At 37.2% G+C, this 19909-nt stretch overlaps 2 protein-coding genes across 2 annotated transcripts; one reads left to right on the top strand and one right to left on the bottom strand.

Annotated features, from left to right (window-relative positions):
- Positions 1-4895: 4895 nt before the first annotated feature.
- LOC137945468 (uncharacterized) lies at positions 4896-8594 on the bottom strand. Its single transcript, XM_068791365.1, has 2 exons — positions 8310-8594; positions 4896-5317 (listed from the first exon to the last, which is right to left on the bottom strand). The coding sequence occupies exons 1-2, from the start codon at positions 8552-8554 to the stop codon at positions 5110-5112; spliced, it is 453 nt and encodes a 150-aa protein (XP_068647466.1). The 5' UTR covers positions 8555-8594; the 3' UTR covers positions 4896-5109.
- Positions 8595-17944: 9350 nt separating this feature from the next.
- On the top strand, positions 17945-19399 carry LOC137945467 (peroxidase 47). The gene is made up of 4 exons (XM_068791364.1): positions 17945-18278; positions 18408-18596; positions 18695-18857; positions 18941-19399. The coding sequence occupies exons 1-4, from the start codon at positions 18054-18056 to the stop codon at positions 19336-19338; spliced, it is 975 nt and encodes a 324-aa protein (XP_068647465.1). The 5' UTR covers positions 17945-18053; the 3' UTR covers positions 19339-19399.
- The last annotated feature ends 510 nt before the right edge of the window (positions 19400-19909 follow it).

The raw sequence follows: 19909 nt of genomic DNA, 5'->3' as shown, positions 1-19909 counted from the left end.
AAACTATAAATAGAGGCCCTTGGCTTGGGGTAGAGCATCAAAGTCTCTCCTCTTCTCTCAATTTGTCCAAGCTCTCTCTTCTCTACCCAAGTTCTCTTTTTGCCTTCTCTTACCTTCTTCTCTTCTCTTCTCTCCTCTTTTTCTTCAACTTTTCCTCTCTTACTTTGCTAGAGGTTCTAATCATGGGGTTCTAAATTCAACATGGTATCAGAACATTGGATTTAGGATCCCCACGTCAAGAAGATGCTATAAAGAGTTTATGACCAAAGCTACTCATGAAAGACTCTTTTGGAAGCAAGATTGAAGCTTGTTGGGATAAGTTTTTCATTCTTGTTATTATCACCTGTTTATGGCTTCATGCTCTCAGATTTTTATCTGTAGAAGATGATTTAGTGATGATTCTCTTTATCCTATGAAAGTATTAAAATTTATATATCTCAAATTTGAAGAAGCTTGTAAAAAGATGGATGTTTTAATCGGTTTGCAAGTTTTTTTCTGAAAATCGGTTTATGTTGAAATATTTTTGCAATTTTCTTGAGCCTATGTGAGTTTAGATTCATTGTATTTAGAAAATTTAATCACCTTGGTTACTATGCTACTCTTTTCACTATCTGATTCTTTAATATTTGAGGAGTTGGAACTCCACTCAGCTTAAGTCTTTGAATGAGAATATTTTTCTTCATGGTCTCAGATTTCTTATGAGTTTATAGTGATATTAATAAGGTCATGCATGAATGATTTATCGTGCCAAGATTCATCAGTTCTTTTGATAGGAGGATAAGTTGAAGGAAGAAATTTTTTAGAAGAGGCCAAAACTCTTGTTTTGATTCAAAGCCATGAGTCTGCTCCTTCTTGCATGAATCTCCACTTGAAATCAAGGTTGGAAGATTCTTTTACAAAAGAATAAGCAAGAAAAAAGGAAGTAGTTTTTGGAAAAGTCAAGGTGGCGCCAACATATTTGAGGAAAGTTTCTCTCTTTTTAGAGATATGTTACAATTTAATCCTACCTAAGATCCTAACAATTGTGAATTAATGTTTTGTAACATATATGTTCGTACTGGCAAGGGAAACAAGCTTGTTAGGGATACAAGAAAGCTGAAAGACATATTGGCAATTGAGAAGGTCAGATGGAGCTTGGATACCGCAAGATTGAAGTTGGCAAAAAAGCAGGAGTACTGCCTGTTTCTTACTAGATTTGGAAAGTGCAACAAGGAAAATGGGAAGTGTCCATATATTCATGATCGCAATAAAATTTTAGTGTGCACAAAATTTTTTAACAGCGTGTGTTTGGGTTTGCAAGTTCACCCATAAGGTAGGATACTCATCCTCCCACCCGCCTATTCTGGTCATGGGTATACATAAGATTGGAAGGCCAATAAATGTATGTCCAACATCTTCAATATGCTCCAGTGTGCCCATAGTTTCCTTATAGTTTTTTTTTTAAATGATAGTTTCCTTATAGTTGGTATCATTACATTCTAAAATGAAGGTTGTCAGTGTGTTTACTGTCTACTTGATAATCATTGAGTAGATTCTAAGGTCGTGCTATCACAAAGTTCTCTCTCCTCCCTCCTCTCCACACCCACTCACCTACTTAAACCCTTAAAATCATGGGCTTGGAATCTGGATGGAGGAGTAGTGCTTGTGTAGATTTACTGAAAGCTACTCAGTGCCTAATATTTGTTTTACTTTGTTGGGAATTTTCAATTTATTTTCCTTGGTAACCTTTGTGATTAGTTTTATATTGTAGGTCATTCCAAAAAGAATGCAGGATTGCTCTCATTTTTTGCAAGGCAAGTAGGCATTGTCCACTGCTTCATATTGTGTGTCAATCATTGTTCAAGTTTCTATATGAAGGCTAGTTTAACAATTTCTTTATAGGGTTATGTACAAACGAGAATTGTCCATATTAGGCATGTAAATGTAAACCCCAGGGCTATTACCAAAGGTATTTTAGTTATTTTTCATATTTTCCACATTACATTTTTATCTTATAATATGGTTATTAGATAGAGAATGTCTTATTTTTATCTCTAGCTAAATTTTCATTCAATTTAGATATGTATTTTAGGAGATGTAATTTTGAGTATTGAAGGGCATTTTTGTCCTTTTGTAATTTTCCACTGAAACCGTGATTATAAAGAAGTTGGAAGGGCCTTTTGGCTCGAATTCCAAGGCAAAAAAACTACTCTCTTCCAAACCAAAACTCTTTCCTCTTCCATTTTCCCCCAAATCACATATTTTTCAATAAACACCAAGGAACTGCAACGATTTCTCCTTTCAAGAAAATTAGGCCTGATTTAGGGTGATTCTATGTGAAACTTTGGGCGAAAATGATCAATTGATTCTTCTTCAATTCTGAAAAAATTATAAAGATTATTCACTATCTGGAAACCTAGTTTTTTAAGTTCACAGATGAGTATCTTCTTTTGTGCTTGACACTAGATGAGTCTGAGGACCTCAGCTGGACTGAGTTTCCAAGCTACCGAAACAGCACTTGCAGGAGTATTGCGGCTGGATTTTGTGAGCAAGAGTTTATACACAAAGGCAGTGCCTTTTTTAAAATATATCTAAAAGTTTTTTTTTTTTTTTTTATAAAGAACATTTTCTAATCCTAGTCTTTTGTAAATGGTAGTTTCTTTCCTACTCATTAAAACATGTCTGATCCAAATGCCTCCTATCTATTGTACTTCGAATGGGGCTTGATATGAACATACTTGTGTGGTATTCCTTATTGGGTGGATATTCAAAATGTGAAAAGGTTGATTTTTCTTGGAAACTGTTTCAAGAAATTGGGCAAAGGATTTTGATCTCTTGGAGTATAATGATCCAAGGCTTGGCCCAATGTCGTATGCCTGATGAGGCCATGAGCCTCTTTATAGAGATGATACTATCAGTGGAGAAGCCTGGTTCAGTTACAATTTCAATCCTTATACAGGCTTGATCAATCTCAGCTGTAGTGGAAAGGTCAAGTTGGTCTCATGCTAAGGTGATAAAAACCAGGCTCCTAACTGATGTGGCAATTGGGACTGCCATTGTAGAGATGTATGGCAAATGTGGTGGTGATATAAATTCATCAAGAATAATGTTTGAAGAAATGAATGAAAAAAAATAAAAGCAGTATCATGGAGTGCAAAGATAGCAGCCACTGGTAGGAATGGCTAGGCACAGGAAGCCATTTATCTGGTGGCATTTGTCATAACAAAGTGACAGTTCTTTCAGTACTATCAGCTTGTAGCCATGGAGGGTTGGGGGAGGAAGGATGGTCTATTTCCAAACAAATGATTCAAGAGAATCTGACATTACTCGTGCCAGTGATGATGGAGAGGAGGGTGGAGCAGGGCCAGAGTCGAGAGGATTCCGACGATCCGTATGGCTTCCCTCCCAGTGATCCGACATAATCTCCATCGCACGGCCGGATTCAAATAAAGCGGGATCCGCTGTAGGGCGCTTGTTGCGGGAGGCAAGGATATCCGGCGGCGGAAGGCGAACGCCGGGCGGCTCCCAGTCAAAGAATGGCCAGGACGGCAGGCTTATGCGCATTTGGAAGCTTATTTGTTTATGTTATTAATACCATTTTCTTCCCCTAATTCCTATTACTCAAATCGTAAACGGTAAAACGAGATAATAATGATAAAAATATTAAAATGCATTAAATCAATTAGAGGATATAGAATTCTGCAATTAGATAGCAAATACATGAAAGAAAAAACACCCTCCCTCCCTTCTTTCATATGCATGTAGAAGCTACCATTGCACGAGAGTATTTTGCCCAAATGGATGATGAGTTGTGACTGACCACCTACCGAGTCGTTCACTGTTGTTGGTTAAATTAGAAAACTTTGTCGAATCAACCTGATTTTGACCATCGTTTTTGTGTTGCAAACCCGTAACCCAGAGAAGAGATCAAGTCTTCACTTGGCTAGGTGTGTATTAGGGTTGTAAATAGACTGAATTCGGTATCTATATTGTAATTATGAAACCGATATGCTTGTAGATATTTGAATATCTGAAAAAATTATCCAAAATTATATTTTCTAGTTTTGTTCCATTAGATAATTTTTGAATTCAGATAATATCTAGATCCAAAATTAAAAAAAAACAATTCTTTGAGACACAGAAAAGCTTAATTGAATAAGTAAACCTTAATGAGAAAAAACATAGATCAAACGCCAAGGAAAAATGGTGGACACGGAGAGAAATACAAGAAGAAAATTAAAACAAAGAGAAAAATAAATAAAAAAAGAGAGAAAAGCCTAACAGATCCACATAGGTGAAGTGACAGAGAAGCTTTTGAGTGAGAGGGAACAAAAGAGAGAGGGTGTGAGAGGTTACTAGAGAAGAGAGAATGAGAGTTTATCAAGAGGGAAGAGGAAAGGGCTATCAAGGAAAAGAAATTCACACCATAAGAGGAAAAGTATAAATAGAATTAATGGGGCTAAAGATAATTAATGGGGTTGGCAAATGATATATTAAAACACTCTTAAAATGAAAGTAAAGCAAAAAGTTTGAGTGTTAGTGTGAAGGGAAAGTGACCAGAGAAAACAAATTCTCTAGAGAAAGAGACGCTTAAACGGGATTGCTAGTTATTTTGGATTTGGCTTGCTGTGTTTGATCTATCTTCATAAATTTTATCACCAAATATGAACTGATTTAATTTACATCCTAATTATATCCCAAGCGACTATTTCACCTTTTTATTTCTACAGTATTTCCCCATGTTTCAGTTACACCCAAAAGTCATAAGACCCTATAAAAGGTAAAATCTTCCTAATGAAGGTGGTGCCATTGACCGATCTTTCTTTGAACTGAGTGAAAATCTGTCATGGGTTACACAAAAGGAAAGCTCAAATGAATGGTTTCCAACCGATAACCATATAACTAACGAATCAAAGTGGAGCATCCAACCTCACTTAATATCACCTATATAACTAAGAAAGTTTTCATCACTGCATTTCCTTTCTTCAGCAGAAGGATTGCTACATTACCAAAATATCAAAAAGTGTCTAACCACTGTTCCATCTATAGCATGTAACTGACTTATAATCTGGTATTTTAACATTATTGATTGCTTCAAAGACACAGCACCATGGTTTGACATACCTGATCCTACTCAAATTTGTAGTGCTTGTCCACAGCTTCCGAGACTTCCCAAGTGCAACTCATTCCTTTTGGAAACTGAACCAAATCACCAGCTCCAAATTCCACAAACTCGTTGTTGCCGCCGTCGGGATAAACCTTCACCTTCCCCTGTAACAGATAACATGTCTCCTTTGCATCATAAGTCCATGGGAATTTGCTCGGATGACACCCCCACCTGCATATGAAATCAGAACCGTTCTATCTTTAGCATGTACATCAACCAAAACGTCGAGCATATGAAGCTATTATTATCTGCCTTTCTTTCTAGCAGACCTTTTAGGGCACTAGACTCCTTTATATTTATAAATACGTTCAAGTAAACCACGCCTAGGTTCTTCAGATGATTTCAGGTGGAAATTCAATACATTCTCCTAAAACAGGACCACAGAAGCCAAACATATGAAACAATTCTAACATTAAGTAACAGCTTGATCTGAAAATAATATGCAAAATGAAATAAAGAGGATTTTGACTTACATTTTATTTGAATCCTCTAGTATCATTTCAAGAAACTTATCACCGATATCATCTATACTAGTAGGAGATAATACTAAATCACATGTATATGATTTCCTGGAAATGTATTAGTAGGAAAAGATAAATCTGGATTTCCTGGAAAATATCAAACACAAACGTTCCCTAGTAAATTACCAACTATATGGAATCTTCCATCTTCTCTGAAATGACAGAAGTATTCCCATGTCGCACCTACATCAACCCAAGTTCCAACAATGACATGTGCCTCCTGATCTAGGAATGACAGCAAGCCAATATGAGGGCTTCCTGTGACATATCCTTGCCCCACCAAAAAATGCACTTTTCCACACAGTAGCTCCCCATTCAGTTGTTTCTGTAAAAGAGAATCACAGAGAAGACACAAGAAAAATCATAATTTTTGTACTTATGCAGTTGTTTGGTTGATGAGAGCTGCCTGAGAAAGTGGAAGACTTTCTCTGGAACACAGAAAAAGAAAGATGAAGGAGAGGAAAAGAAGGATGAATAGATAAAGAGGAAGAAGGAGAATGTCACACTTGGCACCTCAAGCAAGAAGAAGATTAGTTCCTCAAATCTAGGAGTTCAAGCATCTATCTAGTGGGTCTTATTTCCACTAGGTCATTTCAAAAGTTAAGAATCTTTTTATAATGATAGTAAAAGTTGAGAAGGTAATAGCATTATAAAATTCATGGGGAAGTTCACCAAAACCTAGCTTCAACCCATCCCTGTCCAGAGTTTTTATAATTATAATCTGTTTCTTTTCTCTAATCCCATCCCCTTACATCCAGGGATGCTTCTCGATTTTACATGCTCAGTTACTCCCCAAACTATAACCCACTGAAGAAACCTCTTTAGATGAAAAGCATTGGTTGTACATCACAGACTTCAGAGCTACAAGACTGCAATATCGCAGCTACCAGTAGCCACAAAGTTGCAGCCAAGGCTCTTTCTTCACTGATAGTTGTGAAAAGAAATCACACATTGAACGATTTTTTTACAGAATGGCACAATACAAAATATAGCCAACTAATTCATATAAATATGGACATTTTCTATATCACCAAAACAACGTCTAGGCCAAGGGTGCCCACAAGGCAGGTTAAATGGGAGGGAAACCCACCCAGGCAGGGACAAAGTGAAGGAAAGAACTCGCGAAGGATCGGGGCAAGTGTAGGTTTTCCTAACCTCAACCCACAGGGTCTTATTACTATACTGCCCTTCGGATATTTTAAAAGGACATAATTTTTTTATAAAAGCAACATATAAGTTTTCAACAGAAAAATGTTTACTTTAACAAAGGTATTTGAGAAACAAAAAGTTTGGCCAGAAAACAAGATGACACTTATGTTAATATCTTTACAATAAAATATAACAATTACCCCCAAAAAAAGAAGAGATAAACATACTTATATCGGAGCATTTTGGAAAGAAAGAAGTCAGGACCATGGGTCATCGCAGAGATGGGTTGGGGATTTGGGGAAGAATTTGAATTTCCAGAACCATCAGAGGTCTCCGTGGGAAAGAATTCAAGGTAGGGCTCACAGGGCAGGATCAACTTTTAAAACATGTGCCCAAACCTGACCACTAGGCACTCCTAATCCAATGGTGATCATAAAGGTCTTTGTTGAGCCATTCACAAAATTTTGATGAGCAGTTTTTTTTTTTGGAAGAAGAGTGGGAACAGACATGAGAGGCAGGGCCACCAGAGACAAAAGTTGAGAGCAGAAGAACATGAGGGAGACAATACAGAGAAGGGGCATAATTGAATCTCTTTCCTGGAAAGTGAGTCTCTAGTATCTCCTGTAGATATTGGAGGAAACTCTGCTAAAAAGTATGAGGAAACACCTTTCAACAGAAAATTGAACTAGTGATGTTTTTTTGTAAGAAATGCATAGAATTTCAAGAGTGAGAAATGAACCCATAATCATACTTCCTATAAATACATTTCTGTGTAAAAGAACTTGCTGCATTGAGAATCCAAAAGAGCAGCTACTGATATTTCCTCTAGATACGTTTCTGAGACAAACTTCAAGCGTTTCCTAGAAAAAAGTTAAACAAGGAAAGCCCACAGGCGCTCCAGTTGTTTTTGTCCTTCCTAAATATCATCCAGAGTGAGGATTCAGCAACTTACTCTGCAGCTTTTCCAAAAATTGTTGCAACAAATACTCATATACCGTCATCAAATATACAATTTGCATTAAAGGGTTCAAAAATTGACTTGTGAAGAACAATTAGAGGTATCATAAGAAATCAACACCATTAAATCAATTAGTGACATTACATTACAAAGGAATGGAAGATCACAGCATGGGATTCCTTATAGAAAACGGCAATCTTGGAGCAGGTAATAGCTGTAAACAAGTCAACACAGAGAAACGTTCTATTCTCAGCACAGCAGAACTATTCGCTTCACTGCTTTTCCGAAGTAGAGATGTTAACAAGTGAGATGAACAAAAAGGGTCATCAATCATCCGGATTCCAACTTATCAAATGTAGCAAAATAACTCAAGAGTCTCAGACCTACGAACAAAAGAAAGACACATGCGAAGAGAAGTTGTCATAAAATTCATAACAATTCCACAGTACCCACTCAGAAATCCTAGTAAAGGTCGTGCACTCGTCATAGGTGACTCTTAAAATATCAGATAAAAAGAGCGAAAGGAAAAGCTCACTTGGGCCACTGCTTCACACCGAGGGCTGTAAGCTTCGTCTCTGGGGGATTTTTCTCGATTTTAATTCCCAGTTTCTCCGTCGCCATTGCTTCTGCTCGGATTTCTCTCAAGAAGAAACTTCGAGAGCCCTTGTGCCCAAACTTTTTCAATTCTGAACAATAAGAAACGGGAAAACAAACCCCAGAGAAATTGCTGACAGAAAGAGAAAATGTGGGAGACTGATTAATAATCGTGGGTGTTGCCATTACTCTTGGAAATCAGATGAAGAGCCGACTTACAGTAATGTTTTCCTTTAGAGTGTAATTCATTTATAATTCCTATTTCTCGTTTCTTTTATTTTTGTCCACACGTTCAGGATTTATCTTTTTTCCATTTCGTCTTATGATCAACGTTACGACTTTTGATTATATTTCGAATTATAGTCGAAAATAATACTTCAATTTCAGTCATATTTTCGCATTCACATTATCAGCTTAAATAGCCATTTTACAGAATGTAAATGGAAAAATTATGAGTAATTAATAGGATTACATAATCACCGGATTTACAGAATATTTACATGATTTCTTCTTAAGGGAAGAAATATCAAAGTAAAGGTACATAAATATCACTCATGTCCAACTTGTCAAGACAATTGTTAAAAGTTCGGTAAGATACTGCCTAAGTTAGCACATCGACAAGTTGATCCTCAGATCGAACATGGGGGACTTCAATGATTTTTGCTTCTAACTTTTCTTTAATAAAGTGTTTATGAACTTCAACATATTTAGTTCTTTCATGCTGGACTGGGTTGTGGGCAATATCACTTGCTACCTTACTGTTACAGTATAATTTCATAGGACTTGTTTACTCAATATGTAGTTCTTGTATCAGATTTTTGATCCATAATAATTCACATATTGCCAAGGCCATTCTCCTGTATTCGGCTTCAGTTGACGATCTAGCCACCGCCTCTTGTTTCTTACTTCTACGAGTGACCAAATTTCCACCTACAAATGTAAAGTATCCAAATGTAGACTGTCGATCATCTATTGACCCAGCCCAATTGGCATCAGTATAACCTTCAATTTTCAAGTTAGCTCCCTTTTTAAATAAAATTCCTTTCCCTAGAGATTATTTCATGTAGTGCAGGATACGGTTGATGGCATTCATTTGTTCTTCACTTGGAGAGTGCATAAATTGACTAACCACACTTAGTACATAAGCTAAGTCTGGTCTGGTATGTGCAAGATATATTAACCTCCCAACTAGTCTTTGATAACGTTCCTTGTTAGCAGGGACTTGATTTGAATGTGTTCTTAGTTTTAAAATTTCTTCCATAGGAGTACTGACTGGACTACATGTTGTCATACCAGTTTCCTTCAATAAATCCAAAGCATATTTTCGTTGAGATAAAAAAATTCTCTCCTTAGATCTTGACACTTCAATACCAAGAAAATATTTTAACTAGCCAAGATCTTTCATTTCAAACTCTCTAGCAAAGATGACTTTGCAATGCTTTCTTTTCTTCTGGATCATTCCCAATTACGATACATCCAGGAGGTAATTCCATATATACTTTTTCTTGGAGATCTCCGTGCAAAAATGCATTTTTAACATCAAACTGATATAAAGGCCAGTCAAGATTCATAGCCAGAGATAGTAGAATCCGAACAATATTGATTTTGGCTACTGGTGTGAATGTCTCCATATAATTAATCCCGTAGGTTTGAGTATATCCTTCGGTGACAAGCCTTGCTTTGAATCTTTCAATGGTGCTATCAGCTTTATATTTAATGGTAAATACCCACCTGCATCTGACTTGTGTCTTTCCTACAAGTAGGTCAACCACTTACCATGTTGAATTCTTTTGAAGGGATCTCATTTCTTTATTCATGACTTCTTTCCACTTAGGATATTTCAAGGCTGCCTACACACTATTAGGAATAGATATAGCAAATAATTGATTCACAAATACTTCATTTGCTTTTAATAATCTATGATAAGACACAAAATTATGCATAGGATACTGAGATTTAGAGGTGAGAAGAGGTTCATAATTGACTCTAGGTTTTCCTCTTGTGGTTCGATGAGGTAGCACTCTTAGTTGAGTTTCGGAACTTACCTGAGGCTCAAACATGGACTTGGACTCAAAAAGCAATTGATCTATTGGTACATTATGAAGGGGGGAAGAGGTTGGTTGAGAATCTGGTTGCATCACTTCCATCTGGTCTTGTCTGTCTCCATCCTATGAAGATGTCGGCTGAAACTCTGGTTGCATCACTTCCATCTAGTATTGTCTGTATTCATCCTGTGAATCATGCTTATTTGTATCATTTTGATGTTCAATGCTGTAATCTAAATACTTACCACTTGTAGTATCCAAGATATCCAAATGATGATTAAGGATCTGCAATTCAATCCTGTTCTCCCCTTGAATTGAAGATTCGGGAGTAGAATAATACATGTAATTTTCATGAAATACCACATCAAGAGTGACATACAATTTGCGAGAGGGAGGTTGATAACAACGATAACCTTTCTGATGTTGAGCATAACCAACAAAGACATACTTGAGAGCTCGGGGTTCCAATTTATTTCTCAATGGCTTATGGAGATGAACAAAGGTTACACACCCAAAAAATCTCGGTGGCAGCTTTGGCACAACAGGTGAACTTATAGTTTCATGAAGTGCACTCAAGGGAGTCTTAAATTGTAACACACTCGAGGGTATTCAGTTGATAAGATAAGTTGCAGTTGTGAGGGCTTCACCTCAATAACTAGCCGACATATGAGCTTCAAACAAGGAAGCACGAACAACCTCAAGAAGGTGGTGGTTCTTTCGCTTTGCAACCCCATTTTGTTGAGGGGTGTACGGACAAGTAGTTTGATGATTAATACCATGATCATCTAGATATTCTTTCAAACCTTGATTAACAAATTCTCCACCATTGTCACTACGGTGAGTTTGTATTGTAGAATGGTACTGAGTGGCTATCATTTTGTGAAATTGTTTGAATAGTTAACTAACTTCACTTTTTGATTTCATTAAACCAATCCAAGTCATCCGGGTGTAATCATCAATAAAGGAAACAAACCACCGTTTATCACTCAGAGAGGCTATATTTGCTGGACCCCATACATCAGAGTGGATAATCATAAAGGGTGATGGACTCTTATTCATGCTTATTTGAAATGGAACATGATGGCTTTTAGCCAATTCACATACCTCACACTTAAAATTTGAAACAGATAATCTAGCAAATAGTTTTGGAAACAGTTTCTTTAAATAACCAAAAGATGAGTGACCCAACCTTTTATGCCATAACCAAATCTCATTTTCTGCAAATTTATTCACGGAGAATGTTTGAGCTAACTGATTAGAAATCTTTGGCTTCAGATCAAGGTAATAGAGTTTCCCCCTTCTAGTACCATAACCAATTGTCTTCCAAGTTCGAATGTCCTTGAACACACAATGGTTTGGCCAAAAAATTACAATACAATGCAAAGTGCGATTTATTTGAGCCACTGATAATAAATTATGATTAAGGGTTGGAACAACTAATACAGAATCAAGACTCAGATTTTCAGTGAGGGTGATGGAACCTTCTCCAATAACGTGAGAGGGAGTACCATTTGTTGTAGATATGATATATTTTTCACATGGTTTCATAATTTTAACATGATGATTGTTAAAGGTCATATGATCAGTAACACCAGAATCAATTATCCATACACTATTTCTACTAAGAGTGGAAGTATTAAAAACTTTACCGGACATAGTAGAGATGGAGGGTTCTGCTACTGCAACGAAAGCATGATTATTTGGTTTAGTGTTTCATTTGTGAGGCGCTTTAGTAGGATCCCACCATTCTTGATACCCAATACATTCATAACATCTTGACTTTGTATGCCCATTTTCACCACAGTGAGTACAAATACGCTTTGGTTTTGATTCCTTCGACATGATGCAAGAAGATCGGTAGATCGGTGATGATAACCCAAAAAATACTGGTCCAATCCACTTTCTGTTCGTTGTGTTGACCCGGTTTAGGTCTTTGATTTCGGTCCGGTCAGAGAACTGGTCCAGTCCGCCTTCTGAATAAATTTTTTTGGTCCGGTCTGAAAACTGGTCCGATCTGGTCTGCCAATGGTTGATCCGGGTTGGGTATCTATTTTTGGTCCGGTCCGAAAAGTATTCGGGTCTCTGTTTTCGGTCAGGTTCAAGAATTTGTTGTGACCCGCCAGAAAAATAAAATGCGGGACCTAAGTTAACGGAAGTGATTTTTGTTTGTTTGTTTGTTTTTCGTACCTTCGTCTTCTTCATCGATGGTGCGACTTCTTCTTCGTCGACGACGTTCGGGCTGGCGGTATGCTAGAAGGCCGAGTGAGGGCTCAGGTTCAGTCGTCTGGACGGTCCGTCGGAGTGGGGACGACGACGGTGATAAATCGAGCTCGAGACGTTGGTGCGGCTCTTCGTTTTCTACGTCGGTGATGTTGGTGCCGATCGCTGGAAGGTGGTTCAGCGGCGTTCATCGGCGGATTTCAGAAGTTTGGGTGGCGGCAGTTTTGTGTTACAGCGACGGCCGAAGAGAAACGCAAACAACGTCTTCTTTGTTCACGGAGTAGACCTGCTCTGTTTTTTTTTTCAGCAACAGAGTTGCAACTCTATTCTTCGGCTATGGGAGAGACTGTGGGACAAATCTTTCGCTCTGTTCTTCGGCGACGAGAAGGAGAAGGAGAAGGATTCACCTGCTCTGATACCAAGTCAAAAATAATACTTCAATTTCGGTCATATTTTCTCATTCACATCATCGGCTTAAATAGCCGTTTTACCGAATATACACAGAATAATTATGAGTGATTAACGGGATTACACAATCACCGAATTTACAGAATATTTACATGATTTCTCCTTAAGGGAAGAAATCTCAGAGTAAATCTTAACAATTATTTTCTCAAAAGAATATCTTTTTTAAATGTCAACTTTTTTATTTGACAAAGAAATAATGTTAACTGAGTTGCAGTAAAACTAAATAGCAAGCTGATATCTTGCTTGGTATTTATAGTTCACTCAGATGTTTATACCAAACATTTCTTTATCTAATTATTTTGTAATATTTGTGGATGATCATACTCAAGGAACCCGACTTTATTTAAAGAAACATAGATCAAAAGTTTTCTCTTTCTTTAACTCTTTTCATGTTATTGTTAAAACTTAATTTAAAAAAAATATATCAAGTTCTCCGATCTGATAATAATACTAAGGAGCAGTTTTTTTTCTTATTTTTAATTTTTATGTCAAAGAAGGGTATTATTCATCAATCTTCTTATACTTACACACCCAAACAAAACGGAGTATCTAAAAGGAAGAATAGGCATCTTATAAAAGTAGAAAGAACTCTTACGTTATGCATGAATGTTCTTCAATATTATTAGCTATATGTTGTTCTCATTGATTTTGTAATATTTGTGGATGATCATACTCAAGGAACCTGACTTTATTTAAAGAAACATAGATCAAAAGTTTTCTCTTTCTTTAACTCTTTTAGTGTTATTGTTAAAACTTAATTTAAAAAAATATCTCAAGTTCTCCTATCTAATAATAATACTAAGGAGTATTTTTGTTCTTATTTTTAATTTTTATGTCAAAGAAGGGTATTATTCATCAATCTTCTTATACTTACACACCCGAACAAAACGGTGTATCTAAAAGGAAGAATAGGCATCTTATAAAAGTAGGAAGAACTCTTACGTTATCCATGACCGTTCTTCAATATTATTAGCTATATGTTGTTCTCATTGCTTGTTTTCTTATTAATCAAAAGCCTCAAGTGTTCTACAAGATAACACACCATTCTCAAAATTATTCACCAATTCATCTCCATTTCTATCACCCCTTGTGTAATTGGTTGTGTTTTGTTTGTTCATATTCTTTCCACTATTCAAAATAATTTTAGTCCTAGGGCTATAAAAATTTCTTGGCTACTAAAAAAACTAAAAATGTGCGTTATTCTCCCTCTATGAGGAAAACCTTTATTTTCAACTGATGTCACGTTCTTTGAATTTCAACCCTTCTACTCTAGTACTTCTACTCCTTGGTTTTTGTTGAATTTCTGAAAAAGATAAATACTTTATTGACTTGTTTTTAACTTTGTAAAACCTCTATTTATAATAGAGGGAATAAGTGTAATCATATTACAATTAAACTACCATATCCCAATTATATCTAAAGTTAAACACTTAAAGGATAAATTCTAAGACAATTAAACAATTAAACATAAATAAAAAACTAATATAACTCAAATTCTTTTAAATCGAGGTTCTTTTATGAGACATCCTTTTCTCAAACTCCTATTAGACTCTAACATATTAATTTTGTCTCTGTGAGACTTCTTATTGTGAGAGTCATGTAAGACTCTTTCATACCAGCTCTTCAACACTCTCCTTCAAACTTGAGTTTATAACTCTAGGTTGCAATGAAAATAATTTTTGGTCTTCAATTTTCTCTTGCTAAAAAAATTCTTCATAGAAACAAAATATTCATATTTTCTTCTCCCCCTTTCTTGAATATTATTATCAAATAAATATTACTGCATAATGTGGGATAAAATACCACTTACTTATATTTCTTTTTCTATTTCTCTCCCTCGAGCTGAGGATACAAAAGACATTGAGACCAAGCTTGGACGAAATAAAATATTGGAGAATAAAATCACATCTAGTTGTACTACAAAACTTTATAAACTAGTAAAAAATGGTCACACACTCGCGCTCAATTTCAAAGGCAGAAAAACAACCTAATTTTAAGGCACAACAAAGCGACTACTTACTTTTAAGGGTAGCTCAAACACAAATCACCTCATGGGTGAAGAGTAAAGGACTTGACTCAAACTAGATGTTAGATACATTCTTATACGTTTAGGTAGTGGATTTAAGCATTGCTCAGAAGTGATAAAAACATAAGATAATAAGCTAAAAAAATACTAGAGGAACAATTTAAACGGAAGGAGGCAACTATGCAACTCTAATACTTCAAATGAATCTAGAGTATGACTTTTTCTGAAAAATAGGGAAGATTGTAATGATAGAATATAAAAAATTAGTTTGACTAAGTATGACATCAAAGGAGTTTCTAGGAGGTGACCAAATTTTTTTGGAAGTTGATAATACGAAAAGATACACAATCGTTACAGACAAGCAACCCAACATGAGACAGAATAGACTTCGTGCCAAATTGCATCGTGCCATCTTCCCTAAATAATACAAAATAATAATTTTATTGATGATGACCAACAAGAACCATAGGGCTTAAGGAATCATACATTCCAAGCTGGAGTCCATCCTACACTAATATGAGACAACTTTCTTCATGCAAATGAGGAAAACTTTGAAACTAACGAGCAGCATCACCAAGCAAATTATCTTTTTGTCATTGGATTCCTTCCATTTAGTTGATCTCAAGAATGGTTATTGGATGATCCAACAGAGCCTACTAGGGTTAGTCCCATCAGATTTTTATAAAACTGGACTTAATGTTAGCTCATACACCCCCGTTTTTGTCTGGTGTAGAGAGAAATGCTTTCGTGGAGAACCTTCTTTTGTGCATCAGATATCGATAACATCAAAAGAAGAAGACTCTTTCTTCCCTCTTTGCATGAACAGCGGCACTTCGTTGGCAGCAATACAGAGTGTCACCTTCGATGTGGTTCCCTGGCAGTTCCAGAATAGTGAAATAATGTGTGCAGCTCTAACTTTTTAAATAAATACACATCTCGAAATATCCAGAACACTCTAACGCAGATTTAAGAACAAAAAACGATAATGGAAAGACAGCAGTGCTACGGAACGAGTCTAACAGCAAATAACGAATATGGAAGACAGTTCAGGGTGACCCATCCGTGGTCGGTTTCTGTTGATAGTTTTCTGTCGGTTTGGTGGTCTCCTTTGATAGATAAGAGAGTATAAGATGGGGTCTAGTCTAACAAAGGTGTGCCTGAACGTTGTCATCGACGAGCTTCTACGATAGACGAGATAACACCGTTCACTCTGTTCGTTGGAGACGATAAACGCATTGATCACTGGAAAAGGAAGCCATGTTATGATGTCTAATTTCGATTTATGAATTTCATATATGCTTTCAAAATTCTTTAAAGCTTTTCAGAATATAGACACTTAGAGTGGGAACTAAGGAAGATTTGGTTGAGGGTTTTGGAGCTGGTGGGAGGGAGACGCAGAGAAGGGGGAGGGAGGCCAGTGTTTTTTTTTTCTCTTCTCACGAGAAGAGAGAGTTGGTCGTTTAGTTTGAGTTGTGACTGGGGGAGGAAAACAAAGGAGAATCTAGCATTTGCCCTCTATCATGGTACACTAGAAAAGGGATGAAGAGCGGCCGGTGGTTCAGGTTGAGCGCATGGAGGCTCAGCCGGTGCGAGTTTCCACCAAAGAGGGCAAGAAGGAGTACAAAAGGTGAGGATTTCGAAAAAAAAAAAATTGGAACAAGGCAGATGCCGAGGATTAATCAATCTGGTCTGATACCATATGAGATGCTAAACTGAACCACTTCTTTGCATTGATTAAAAATAGTATTTACACAATGTAGAACATAAATGGATAAATATAATCATGAAATCTTCTCTCTTAAACCCAACGCAAGATAAAAAATCTTATCTCCTGAACCGAAGGGAAGATAATCCCTTACAAGCTTCTTCCTTTCCTTCCAACAAGCGCACCCACTCAGCATTTCAGAACCAAATATATCCATGTTTCCAAGTTTAGGCTCATACTGGACCACACGGAATTTCGTGTACCTTCTCCCTACACTCTTGAGCATAGATAGCAATGCAAATTGGTCAAGCCACTTGCAGTTATCATTACCTCCATTTCATTCGCTCCCGAGCATCAATAACATCTTCCTTGTGGACCCATTTTCTGCTTCTATCCAGCTACCTACTCTCCCTAAATATAACCACTAAATGATCTAAGTCATCCCTTAAGCAAGACCTGGATGGAGATTCACCACAGAAGCTGTTTCATTAACGCAGCTCCTAACTAAGTAATAAGTTGGTCTGCCACTAGAACTTTGCTTACAATCTACAAGAAGTCTTCGGGTAGCTTCACGCGTATTCACAGCTTTTAGAAAGAGCTTCCACTAGAGAAAAGAGACAAAGGCCAAAGGGAGAGAGAGAGAGATATATGGAGGAGACTAAGCAGCCACAGTCCCACTACATTGACTGGATCTGTTTTACTTGGATTAGTCATCAAACAAACATAATTAATCTAACCTGAAAGAGGGCACTAACTTCAATCCCTCTATCACAGAAATACGCCTTATCAATGGAAAGTCAATTCAGGATCGACACTGCTGCTTCTCTGTGAAGCATTATCGTTTAAAATGCTCTTGGATAGCTAATACCTCAATTAGAAAATAAAATTTGATAGAAGCTTTGAACGTGCTCTAATGCAGAATCGATTCAAAGTATGTTATATTTGATAAAAAAGTTTTTAGGTGCAGCAACAGGTTGCACTATCTAAGTGGTCTGTACTAGTCAGTCTCCACCATCTCCATTAGTTTATCTCAGAAGTTCTGTGGCTTGCAAGCTATATATATATATACAACATCTTCTCTGCTCATTGCCACTGTCTTCAGATTTATTCCTTTCTGAAGCTTGAATTAGTTTCAGATTCTTTTCATCTAGCTCTCTTCTGCCTTTTTTTAAGCCCCTCTTGTTAATTATTGATGTCCTTCTGAGTACTTCTGCGTCTAAAATGGCAGCCATGATGACTTCTCTTCTCATTTTACTAACTTGGAGCTTAAATGTATTGGCCTATGGAGAAATGTTTGCTGTAAATGCTCTGAGTATGGATTACTATGATATGAGATGTCCGCTTGCTGATATGATTGTGAGGAGTGTGGTAAACAGAGCTCTGCAGAAGGATCCCACTCTGTCAGGGCCACTTCTGAGGATGCATTTCCATGATTGCTTCGTCCAGGTAGAATTCATGGTTTGATTGTCTACCTAACAGTTACAGAAAGAACCGTAATTCAGTTTTCTTTTTTTGTTTTCTTTTTAAAAAAATCTTCTCAGGGGGTAACGAAAGAGATTTTCTTTGCTGTGGTAGGGATGTGATGGTTCAATCCTCATTGATTCAACTAAAAAGAACACAGCCGAGAAGGATTCCCCTGCAAATCTGAGTCTACGAGGATACGAAATCATCGACGAAGCCAAAGACGAGCTGGAGGACCGTTGTCCTGGAGTAGTCTCTTGCGCAGATATTGTTGCAATGGCTGCAAGAGAAGCAGTTTTCTTTGTAAGACGGGTCTTCCGTTTTTCTAATTTCCGTTCATTCTCTCTTCAGCATTTCAGATTGTTGATCGATCTTGGGATTCTTTGCTTCTGATCTTTCAGACAGGCGGTCCGTTCTACGATATACCCAAGGGAAGAAAGGACGGACGAAGGTCCAAAATAGAAGACACAATCAACCTGCCTCCTCCGACCCTCAACAGCTCTGAACTCATCAAGATATTTGGCCAGCATGGTTTCAGTGTCGCAGAAATGGTAGCATTATCAGGTAAAATCCGCTTGATTTGGAGATATGAAATCCACGTAAAGTTGTTTTCGATCTTCCGATTCATCTGAGTTGGGGCGATTCAGGTGGCCACACATTGGGGGTTGCGAAGTGCGCTTCCTTCAAGAACCGCCTGAGCAACTTCGACTCCACCCACAACGTCGATCCTTCCATGAACACTAACATGGCAGCGGTACTGCAAAAGACATGCAGCGGCGGCGACAACTCGGAGGTACCATTCGATCGGACGAGAACCACCTTCGATAATGCATACTACAATGCACTGCAATCGGGAACAGGTCTCTTGACCTCGGATCAGACCCTGTTCAGTAGCCCACGAACAAGACGCATAGTGTACGGCTATGCGATGAACCAGGCCATGTTCTTCTTCGATTTCCAGCAGGCGATGGTAAAAATGAGCCAGCTTGACATTAAGGAAGACGAGGAGGGAGAAGTGCGTCTGAACTGTCGTAGGACTAACTAACTGATGCTTCCTCCATCTTTCGTCTGTCATCAACACTTCTTGGTAGCTTTGTATAGACAGTCTCAACCATGAATAAAAATAAAAATATTTTCTTCATAAATGATACTTGTGTCACACTTTCACCTAAACCTAAACAATAAGAGATGCAAAACCAATTAGCATAGTGTTAGAGATGTATGATAGAGAAGCTTACCAAAAGATAAATAAATCTAAATTAATACTTCATTTTGTAAGACCGGGTTTCTATTACCGGAATCAGAGGCATAAGACCAGTTAGCCGAGAGGCAGAAAACTGATTTGCCGTTGTAATTTTTTGTTGTAAATCAGTGTAAATTAAATGCAAAACTTCACCATCAAAGTGCTATTCGGGCTTCTGTTATGGAGTGATATCCTCTACCGTACCGAATCAGAATAGAAGGATTTTTCAATGAGGTTTTTTGGAGATGTAGGTAGGTACATAAGTGTTGCAATGGTTGTAAAAGAAGATTAGCATAATGGAAGGCTAAGTACTTATCACTAGATGGAAGAATGGCACTAATGAGGTAAGTGATTCAAACAATTCCAAATTGTG

This window comes from Aristolochia californica, unplaced genomic scaffold (assembly GCF_029961685.1).
Source record: "Aristolochia californica isolate CCGP_79_NKW_82.1479 unplaced genomic scaffold, dmAriCali1.0.hap1 SCAF_12, whole genome shotgun sequence".
NCBI classification, from domain to species: domain Eukaryota; kingdom Viridiplantae; phylum Streptophyta; class Magnoliopsida; order Piperales; family Aristolochiaceae; genus Aristolochia; species Aristolochia californica.
The sequence above is the reverse complement of the archived record's forward strand: the minus strand, read 5'-3'. Positions and strand labels throughout refer to the sequence as shown.